Source organism: Haplochromis burtoni, unplaced genomic scaffold (assembly GCF_018398535.1).
Source record: "Haplochromis burtoni strain Fernald_Lab_line unplaced genomic scaffold, NCSU_Asbu1 Contig_378, whole genome shotgun sequence".
Classification (NCBI taxonomy): domain Eukaryota; kingdom Metazoa; phylum Chordata; class Actinopteri; order Cichliformes; family Cichlidae; genus Haplochromis; species Haplochromis burtoni.
Window position 1 is genome coordinate 100764 of NW_024582739.1, and position 11450 is coordinate 112213.

Sequence of the window (11450 nt, forward strand, 5' to 3'; positions counted from 1 at the left end):
TAGAGTTAACATGTCTCAGAAGAAGTGATTTGAGGCTATATAATTTACGATGTTGCTAAGCAAACATATGGACTCAGATGGCAGTTTTTCCCCAGCAGCTTTCTAAGTTTAGCACAGTTCTGCAACACAACACACCTTTACAAGAGTGATGTTTGTTACCATAGTATTACTGTGACTTTATAGTCATACTGAAGGCTATGCAACACTGATATCTGTTTTTTTTTTTTTTATACAGTATTAGTACCACCCTTTTGTCCCCACTGTCCTTTACGTTGCTTTAGTTCATTTAGGTTTGAGGGTATTCATTATGCACAGTTCTCTTAGAGAGTGTCTGTTGGGATGTCCACTGTGAGGAAGATTAGAAACTCTCTTGAATGCTTTCCACTTATGAATAATGTCTCACTGTAGAGTGATGCACTTGGCAACCTTTCCTGGACTGATGGGCATCAACAATTACTTATCTAAGATCACTGCTGATGTCTTTTTCACTTTTCCAAGGTGCTTTTTCCACCTTGACACTTTGTTAGGAAACAGCCGAATGCTTCAGACCAGCAAACTGCAAAAACTTCTGCTTTTATAGGGGGAGCCCACACTTGTAGCATCTGGTCGCTACTTACCTTTTTAATTCCTGTGGAAGCATGAAAGGTATACTTTGTTTTTCACAGGACGGTGAAAACTCTTTGACATGACAGCAACCGCAAAATTACATAGAAACTGAATACATGACATCAGGATAGTGGCATGTCAGTTACAAGATCATGAAGGCTGATGAGACAAACTGTCATAAACAAGCCTTTGTTTTTATGTATGCAAGTCTAGTTTTCTTAGATTAATTTTCCCCATGTTTTGAAATGAAACATCACTTGTTTTTCCTTTAACAGAAAGCACTGGCAGTCATGTTTGCAAATACCCTTAAAACCTAACCAAAAACATTTCATCTAATAGATATCTTTAAGGTTCAGGGGCTTCCTAAGATGTCCTCAGCTTTCTGCGACGAGGCAGGGTGTACTTGGTAATATGAAGTCATTTGAAAGGTTGTAACTGTAACAACGGTTGTTTAGGAGACACCTGTTAAGCCTGATGCATTTTAAATCATGTTAGCCTAAAAACACGGTTCAGAACAGTCTTTAACAGCTACATATTGCAGCTAGGCAAACAGCTTTTACCTGTATGCGTCCTGCCCTCTACGAAAAGGAGAAATGACTAGTAAACATATGGCAAGTCACAAAATCAACTCTTTGCAGAAGGCATGCATAAACATTTTAAAAGAACAACAGATGCAGAGACATCTGACTCACTTGGCGCAGGCCAAAGTAATGATCTAAACAATACAAAATGTTTTGTGTGATGGAGGCTGCACCAGCTCGCTTTCTTCCAATCAATGCAGATGTTTATCCGCTAATCTACCAACAGCTTGGGCTGAAGTAAACATGCTGCCTGGCTCTGTTCTGCCTCAAGCATCATCAGTGCTATCAGTAATGAGGGCAGGATGAGCTACCACCTCTCCCAGTTCCCTAACAGAACATGACTGTTCTCTCTTTCCCTGTGGCTCCATTTCTGCACGAATGAAGCCCCTCTGCCACAATACCACGACCAACCGCTAAGATGGACAAAATAATTTGTCTGGGGTGGATGGTTGAAAAACAGAAGGGTGGAGAGCTGGGAACTGGTTTTCTCAGAAGAACCAGTTATGAGGTACTCAATAAAGCCCATATTTTAGAAATGAGAAGATTACCGAGAAACACAACTAAGTAAATGAAAAAAAAAATTCACAGAGAGACAGAAGGAAAGATGGAGCTGCTGGAGGAAAAGAGAGCAGACTGAGGCAAGCCACAGGGGAGATGGCAGCCGTGGGTGCCCTTGAAATTGCCTGACTCATTACTGCAGCAGCACGGCCATGCATGGTGATGGCAGGCTCAGAGAGAGAGCTCTCGGCCAGGCACTGACAGTCAGAGAGTGAAAGACAGCCCTGTTTTTAAACCACCAGAGGAACACTTCAAAGGCTGGCGTGCTCATTCTCCATTTTCAAACGCCACCCTGCACTAGAGTGAGGCAGACGGGAAAATGCTAATGGGTTTCTGTGATTAACCCCCGTGTTTGTGTCCCGATAAGCATATAATGCCTTGCTATAAGAATGGTGTTAATAGATAGCAGCACACAGGTACATCTGGACACCCTGAGTGACAGGTCTGTGTGGGTGACTCAAGACTACAGTAATCATTTAATTCTTCTGCAGCGTGGGCTTCAGTCAAAGTGAGATTAGCATTACTGCACAGCTGCCTGCTGTATACTCCTCACACATATACTCTACAGCATCTATAGTGTCTGGGAAAAACAAAACAAAACTTAAAGTTCCAAATGTATGGTTAAGCAGTGGTTGCAATCTATTTTCCTCTTTATCTGGTCCAATACAACTAGAATGTAGAGTGATAACGCATCCCTCGAGCAAGTAGACTGCAGGAAGAGTGTCAATCTCTGCGATGCTGTGGTTGCATACAACCCACTGACAATCTTCATCATCACAATTAAGGCAAAGTGGCTGCTGTGTCTTCCATTTTGTCCTCCACAGGAATTGACTTCCAACATTAAGGGCCACAGCAGTGTGGTAATAAGTATACAACTCTGTCCAGCACCAATCAGGGTGCAGTAATCCAGCCAACCTCTTTTTAAAATCGCTCCAGCACTCCATTAGCATGACTGATGTATGACTGAATTATTTCACACAAAATAAAGCTCTTGCTCAACCTGTTAAGGAATGAAGCTCTGTGGATAATGATATGCGGCCTTTTGGATAAACCCTTATTTGATTAATTAACCATAAAACCGACAGGGGGAAATTTTATATACATGCCATAATGGGTTGTCTGGAGTGTATTTAAATGTGGATATTTATGAGACCATCTACGGCTCTGTTTAATGTTTTAGATTACAAGACGTTTGGAAGAATGTTATATTAAGAGTGCTTTTTGCTCTTGTACATTTTAAATGGGTGTCCCAAATCATCCAATATGACTGCTGGAATAAAATCCTACCTAATCAGAAAGCATTAGTTCCCTGTCAAATCTCTGCTCCCTGAAGCAAATGGCAGAGCTGCAGACAAATCCTCCCAGATCCTACCTTAATGTCCTTTATGTTGAGGGGGGAAAAAAAAGTGTACGAGCAAGCACTTATGTGCTGAGTAAATGCCTGCCAGATGTGTACACATCACCATGCAAAAGTCAGGTGTCATATGTGTTTGTGCATTACAGATTTGGCCACAGCAGCATTTACCGGTTAAAGGATGCAAATCAGCAGGAGGCAAAGCTCTCAATGTGGCATCAAGACTCAGGGCCTGAGGTCAGCAGAGTGACATGCCAGGCTAAGGAGATTACATTCTGCTATAGACTAACGAAAGGCTGCTCTTGTGAGTAGACACTAACCAGCCAAAAACATCAGAGTTAAAGCAGTAGTGGCATGACATAACAGAAGGGTGTTCCATCTAAACCTAGTTTGAGAATAAGAAACAAAAAGGTATCTCATGTGGAAATGTGTTGAGAAGAGCCTAAATAAAAATATAAGCCATGACTGACTTGACTTTACATAGTAAAATGAGCTATTTAAGGGTCAACTGCTCAGAAATTAGGCATTAGTTATTCTGCAAGTTTCTCCAAAATGAAAAGCTTTTTCCAAAGAAGGTCTTCTGGCAGACACACAAGAGTAAAAAAAAAAAAAAGTTTGTGCTGAATGTCTTTGTATTTCGTCGTGAAGGTCTATTCTATGATCTGGTCTCAGTCTGGGTATGCTTCCTTCAAATGTAAAAAACTTGATTTCTTCCATCCTTAGAATGCTGATTGTGTAACACACAAATCATCAGCCTTCTGCTTTCTGGAAAGCTGTGATAAAAAAAAAAATAAAAAAAAATATTACTGAGGAAAAAGAGGTGGCATCTACTTGCGGGGTGATGAAGATGTTGACTTAACCTAAATTCAACCACTGCTGGGAAACTGGACAGTAATGCTGAACTATTACGACTGACAGTAAGTTTGACTTTCATTTTCCCCCAAGAACAAAATCATAACCAAACTAGGGAAACTCTCCTTGCACTCTCTCCAGAAGATTTCTGTAAGAATTCAAAACGACTTCGGCAAAGACTTTGCTAGCCTCTCCAACATTTCAACATAATGAGGCAAAGCTTTGGCACTCGGCCTACCAAATCCTTTCCCCATATCTAAACAGTTCCCCACTCTACAAAAACTCTAACATTTATTTTAAATACACCATCATACTGGCAGGGCATGTGCCCCTTTGGTCATGACTGTCAAAACACTGGATGTGATCTCTGCTGCATTTTAACACATCCTCGCCATGTTGTTTTGGCATTTAGTGAAACACTGCTGAGCCTCATGCTAAAAGTGACGTTTAAGCCTGCAGGCATAGCTCTCGCATTTGTTTCTGTTTGACACTCAGCTCCTATCTGCTCACTGCAAAACAAATAAATAACATGGAAAATGTGCAAGTTGTTCGTCTGATATAGATGAGGCATGATGTAACGAGCTCTACAAATACGAGTTTGCCAAGATCATCATGGGACATGCTTGTGTCTGATGGGGCCACTGTGTGCGCACACTCTGTTTCAGTATTGTGGATCTGGGAAGCCTCCAAGTCTCCTGCCAGAATACAAAATGCCAGATCGCCACCATGAAAAGAACTCCAAGCAGAGGGACAAGCCGGTGTCCAAGAAAAGAGAAACATCTTGTGTTGGGCCTAATTACTTCTGCTCCAAGATTACACAGTTTTGACCTTTCTCAAGCTTACAGCACACAGCCTGATTGGAAACTGATGAGGACAGCATTAATACACACAGCACTGTTAATTATATTTAATGCAGAACAAGGGAGGGAAAATGTAGCTATTTACTATGCACAAACTGCCTAATTATGTTTCCTTGTAACCCTCAAACACCTAGATCATACAAATTGGTTTTAATCCAATTAAGTACTTTTTTCCCCAATTAAAGAAGTCTCCACAGATTTTACAAGCCAAAGTCTGTTTAAAGCTCTTGGGGAATAAGTGAAAAAGTTCCATGAAGACATTTGGAGAAGTAGCTGCACAAAGTCAAGTGATGACACTTGAGTCAGAGTCTGTTATGGTTGAAATCTGGAAATGTGAAGACAGAAAGAAGTGAACTTACCTGACAAGACTTCCTCATCTCTGCTGCTACAAGTACAACATATCCAACTGAACTGATGGTCAAGTGCAGTGCCAAATTATTGTAAATGGACAAATGAGTTGGGGTGTGTTATCTGAAAATCCGCTACTGTGGATTATGTACAACAGTAGATACAGAATGGTTGACATTTTAAGAATTATAAGAAGTGAAATGGGAAAGCATAAAGCCAATCACATCGTTTTATCCATCCATGGCAAAAGCTGAGGTTTATGAAGGCTTCAAGTGTGGTGGAAAACATATCTCCTGATGTAAGAATGTGAATGATAAACCAAGAAAATGGTAAATGCACAATGTGAAAGTGGAGAGCAATTCTTTAGGTGCACTAATGTTGATGAAACCATAAATTTGTAAATTGTAAACCATAAAACGCCACTCTCCCCATTCTTTATTCCCTTTATTCGTAAGGGGTTGTCTGACTGGTGGGATTTTCTCTGTATTATTGCATCATCTTTTACAGTACAAAATACCTAAAATGTAATATGTTTAATTAGCGTGGCAAAATTACCAAATGTACTTAGTTTTTGTTTTAAATCAGATTTGACTTCTGAATTTGCATGTTTTGGTGATCAATGCAATATAGATTATGCCCTGGTTTTACTTTCACTGAAAATAACTGCACGGTGGCACGGTGGTTAGCACTGTTGCCGCACAGCAAGAAGGTCCTGAGTTCAATTCCACCATCAGGCCGGGGTCTTTCTGTGTGGAGTTTGCATGTTCTCCCCGTGTTTGCGTGGGTTCTCTCCGGGTACTCCGGCTTCCCCCCACCGTCCAAAGACATGCAACTTGTGGGGATAGGTTAATTGGATAATCCAAATTGTCACTAGGTGTGAATGTGCGAGTGAGTGTGAATGGTTGTCTGTCCCTATGTGTTAGCCCTGTGACAGACTGGCGACCTGTCCAGGGTGTACCCTGCCTCTCGCCCTATGACAGCTGGGATAGGCTCCAGCACCCGCGACCCTGAAAAGGATAAGCGGAAGCGAATGGATGGATGAAAATAACTGCCTTACCTATATGGCTGCCAAGTGGCAAGACTGGCTACTAGAAAGACTTTGACCCAATGCAGCTTGGAGGTGTGGAGACATGCCTATGAGCCCTCTGCAACTGGGAGGCAAGTGGTTGCTGGCTAAGTGAAACTGATCACAAGAAAATATGTGGTGCTGGTTGGGACAAACTTGTTTCCCTAGAATCCAGTGGTTGAAGTAGCAGCAGAGATGTGAATCACCACTTCCACTGAAAACTTTCAAAAGGAAGTCATCAAACATGTGATGCAGATGCAGAATTGGGCATTTATTTGCAAGTTAAACTGACAGTCTCGATGTTCAGTCAACTATATGCATAGTTAGTAATATAATCAGAGCTAAATCTGTGGACAGAGTTGTGGGCAGGCAGACTGGAAACTAATAACATAAGGAAGTTTTGAATATTCAAGGTGGAAGTCAAAAATAAAAGACACATTGTGTTATTTGGGATTTCTTAATTCACTTGCAGTCTGCATATAACCCTTCTCACTCATTAACAGTACCACACCACAATGAGCTTGCCAATGCCAAAGTCATACTTTCAGGAGAGTGTCTGAGGTCAGCATCATGAATAGTCAAAGGCTGAGACCATCTCGCTGATAGACTTTCCCTGATGGGATTAATAGTTTTTCTGCTCCTGACTGAAATTCCAATTCTAAAAAGAAGAACAGTAAGCCTCAGCATAAAAAAAATAAAGTATACAACAAAAGCGGCATCACAAAGTTAGAGCCAGACACTGAAACCGAAAACTCAGACTTCATTAGTAATATATCCAAAAGAGACTTGAGGTTTTGGTTTGAGATGCACTGAAAGACAGTGAAACCTCAAAACCCCCACCGAGTAACTATAAATCTCTTTTATCAGAAACATCACTGTGCTCACTATCAAGAAAACAAAGTGTTTTATGTTACATACAGCAGATATGAACATCTACACTGGCAACAGCAGGCATGAAAACGGAAAGGAACTCCATAACATTAGACTGGAATGTGTTGCTCTGTATACTGGAGCAGAGAAGGAAAAGGATTAGGAGCTTTGTTTCACAGTTATTGGATTTTGGCTCCGTGGGAATGGAAATACCCAAATGGTGAAGGGAACGCAAACACTGAACTATTCTCGTTAATGTGGAAAACATGACTCAGGGTAAACGCAAATGACACATTAAACACACGCTTTATTGGGAAGTTCATTTCTTCACAGTTACAGTCAATTAGTTCCTAATATTCTAGATTTAAATGAATCACTGAGGAAGGTTTTTTTCCCCCTCTCCTGTTTTCAAGCATCTGTTAGTTGCCGATGTCAAGAGCTCTAAAATCAAATTTCCCCTTTAAATTGTAAATTATTTGGGGCTAAGCTGAAAGCAAAGAGATGACAAGAGATAGGGAGAAAGAGAAATGATGTTGATGTGCAACAAGGGCCCCCTGCCAGATCTGAAATGTGGATGTATATGTCTAACTAATCTAAATGCTTTTTTCCTGGAATATTTCCAGGACTTTAATTAGTAATGTGGAAAAAAAAAAAAGCCATGCGTTTCTGCGTAGAGAAGCACTTTACCTAAGCAGGAAAGGTCCCCAACCGATTCGAGATCACCCTGGCGATATGAACTTTATTTGCAAGTTTGTTTGTTTCTTTTAAAGGAGAAACTGCCAAACCAGAGGCATAACAATGAAGAAGCAGACAAAGACACTGACAACACAAAACTAAACTTAATTAAATAAAAAGGTGTTACATAACTAACACCTACTTGTATTAAAAAAACAAAACAAACAACCCCCCCCCCCCCCCCCCCCAAAAAAAAAAACAGGAAGTCCAAAAAAGTAAAGAAGTTTAAAAAAAAAAAAATCTAAATGAATCAGATTTGTCTTATTCTCTTAACTTCCTTGAACACACCTAAAGAGTGACTGCTTCTTTCAATTTCTTTGTGATTCATTCCAGGCAGCAGGAGCTGCATTCCTAACCATCATTTCAGTTCAGTTTGAACCAAGAAATGAAACTATTAACCTCTGATCATAACGGGACTTACAAACTGGAATCTCATTATGATTTCAGGTCAGTGGACTTGTGGGCATCAGGGAGAAGCAAATTAGATGTGCCTCATTCATCAGCACCTGCTGTACCTGAAACACTCAAAAGCAAAAAGCACCAAATCCCCAAACTGCTTCAGTGCAGCTTCTCTGGGCAGGAGTGGACTTAATGCTGAACTGTCTGGGCAGCTCCCACGGGTGAAAGAGTCTGAACGTGGAGCAGAGTGCTGATGGGTTTTAAGAAAATGTCAGCCTCGCTCTTGCTAATGAGCTGTCAGAGTGTGTGCGCTATGACTGACCTGTATTTCCTCGTAAGCCTCGTCGATAGTGGTTACTTGGTGCTGCTCATGTAGCGCCGGCTCGTCGCAGAAGAAACACACGAGGCTTTTGTCGGTGAGGCAGAAGAGCTTGACCTTCTCGTGGTCCTTACAGGGGTAGGAACTCCTCTGTGCGTTAAGGATGGCGTCCAGTGGGAAGGCTGAATAGCGCTCCACAATGTTGGACAGCTTGAGACTTGGCGAAAGTAGTGGATCGGCGAAGGTCCTCCGGCACTCGGGACAGTCCCGCGCTCCGTGAGGCTCCTGTCTGCTCCAGTGCTCGGTGATGCACTTTCTGCAGAAGTAGTGCTCGCAGCCGAAGCTGACGGGGTCCTGGTAGATGCTGAGGCAGATGGAACACAGAAGCTCGTCCTTCAGAGAGCAAGCCATTTGCAAAAACTGACACTGAAAGGCATCTAAGAGGGCAACGTCGTGGAGCAGAGTATACTTGGTTCAGTTTGTAAGGACGTGGTTCACTGCCATGTGGGAGTTGACTTCAGGAATCCTGAAATTATCGTCTCTGTTGGGGTGTAAAAACAATAAACAAAAAGACAATAAGGCGCCTCAAACCTTTAATCAGCCAAACCCTAAATAAGTTATGTGAAGACATTCTTTTGGTTACACATTAACAAAATCAACTTCAACAACAACCCTTTAATATTTAATCTAGAACACAAGAGCTTCTAGTAAGCTGTACTAGCTCTGTACAAACTGATTACACAGGCTAAATATGGGTTTTTAGATTAGACCTGTAATTAGTATTTAAAAAAATGACACAAAGAAATCACACTTTCCAGTTTCTCAGATTGGATATTTGCTCGTGATTTTAGTATTTTATTGCAGTGTACCAAGTATCCTTTTATCCAGGAGCATTTAGCACATCAATTAATTTGAAATCAACCGCACATTCATGGATAGTGAATACAATTATCCTGACTTTATTTTAAAGCACTTCAAAATCTCATGCCCTAATGAAGGCGGTGGACATAACTTTAAACAAATCCCTTTAATAATTTGGCAGTAGCGTGTACCACCTTTTTTAAAGCAGTCCTTTTTGTTCTCATAATATAACGCCTGCTCTTTGCTTTCACTTTGTGAGCTTCCTCTTTACCTGGGGAAACACCTGACGTACATTAGCGTTTCTACCAAACTAGTTCTGTACTTTGCTGCACCCATTTCCTCGCTCTTTGAAATGGATTTGCTCATTTCTAATGGATTTGTCTGTTGGTTTGGTTGACTGCAGCAGTCCACCAAACCAACAGACAAACACCTGCAGCAGTCAGTATTATCTCCGTTGCCTGTCCACCTCCTTCCCCGGTGTTAAGAAGCTGCCTTTTAAATACCCTCCCGTAAAGGGCTTCAAGATCCCGTGCTGCTCTTTTATTTAATTCGCACCATCTATCACAAACTATCGGACCAACATATGAGCTGTTGCTTAGGATAAATACACATTATATAACATATTTCATCCACCTTGCTCGCTGGCAGGGACTGTAAACATAAGCGACCAGGTCCACGACACCGCCAACCACAGCGGGAGGAGATAGGGGACACAAAAGAGGCATAACACTGATTTAATTAGCCGTATAATTAGAAAAGTGTATGTAGGAATCTATACGGGAGGTTGAGGCTTCCCAAAAAATGCCCATTATTAATAGAAGAAACGAATTAAAACAGCAAAAAGAGCCTAAACTCACCAGCCTTCGCTCAACGACATCAGCGGCTCCAACGCAAGTGTCTTTCAGGAAGGGAGCAACACACAGCGGCAACGGATGCAACCAACTGTACCGAAAAATTAGGGGGGCCGGGACTCGACCACACACAATGTTCGGAAGAAAGATACTTGTCATCTATGACTAACATTTGGAAGATAACGAGAGTAATTTATATGTAGCGTGGTAATTTAAATGATTATCAAGTTGAGTACGAGACAAGGAATAAAACTGTGTAAAGTTTTATCCCCCTCTCCTAATGAATCGACTCGTACTGCCTTTCTTTTCGTTCACAAGCTGCTGCTGCTCAGCTAATTACAAGAAAGAAATATACAGAAATCAACCGTTAGCAACTTTTTTTTGTAGAGCAAATTGCCTGACTTAAAAAAAAAAGTTCAGCAGCTGCCATGAAAAGTAACTGCCACTTCTAACTGAAAACAATTTTATTAGTCAAAGGAGAGAGATGTTGTAGTGTCCAACTTCGACCAGCAGGTGTCAGAAGCGTCCGCAAAAAAACTACCCTAATCTTCAGGTTTAGGTATCGTGACAGAGGATAAGCGTTTGTTTTATCAAAAGTAAACGGTTTCTTCAAGTGCTAGAGAAGAACCGCGGGTTTGGCATATTAAAGCAAAATGCAACAGTTTAGTTTATTAATACTATAAAGAAGAGTGGTTCTGCTGAGACACTGATTAGAGTAAGCAGATCCTTCCAAACTGGGACTAAAGTTAATAATGCTGAGAGGTTTGTGTAACACAAGCGAACTATACTTCTTAAAGTTTAAGGATAAATGTGCTGTATGTCATTTCAGTCCTAACTTATTCTAATCATAAATGTCTTTTTTGATGTCTTTGTAAACTTGTGCACTTCATTTTCTATTGTGATGCAATTCAGAGCAGCTCTTTCCTTTCTTGGCTCTGTTTGTTTTATTTTATTTTATTTTTTTTGTTGGAGTTTTTTTTGTTGTTGGCATGTTCATTTTTGTAAGCTAGAGCCAAACAAAATCTTGAAAGGGACCTACATGTAAAAGTGGGTCACTTGGTCGCTGATGTATCATGAATATGTATAATATGTGTAATAGTGTGCTTCTGGATCTTGATTTATACAGATTTAGCTAAATTGTATTATATTTTCTTCCTGAGGTGTCTTGATATATTAGTTCAGAACCTAAA

General features: G+C 40.9%; 1 protein-coding gene across 2 annotated transcripts in view; it reads right to left on the reverse strand.

Moving 5' to 3' along the window:
* Window positions 1–10428, reverse strand: part of trim62.1 (tripartite motif containing 62, tandem duplicate 1) — a 35833-nt gene extending 25405 nt beyond the window's left edge. The window contains exons 1-3 of one of the 2 annotated variants that reach the window (XM_005943659.3): window positions 10267–10428; window positions 10043–10060; window positions 8552–9089 (exon numbers count right to left, since the gene is read on the reverse strand). In XM_005943659.3, the coding sequence (XP_005943721.1) occupies window positions 8552–8959 (408 nt within the window). In that variant the 5' untranslated portion in view covers window positions 8960–9089; window positions 10043–10060; window positions 10267–10428. The remainder of the gene's footprint in view (window positions 1–8551; window positions 9090–10042; window positions 10061–10266) is intronic. The other variant, XM_005943658.3, reaches the window with a different exon arrangement.
* Between the last annotated feature and the right edge of the window lie 1022 nt (window positions 10429–11450).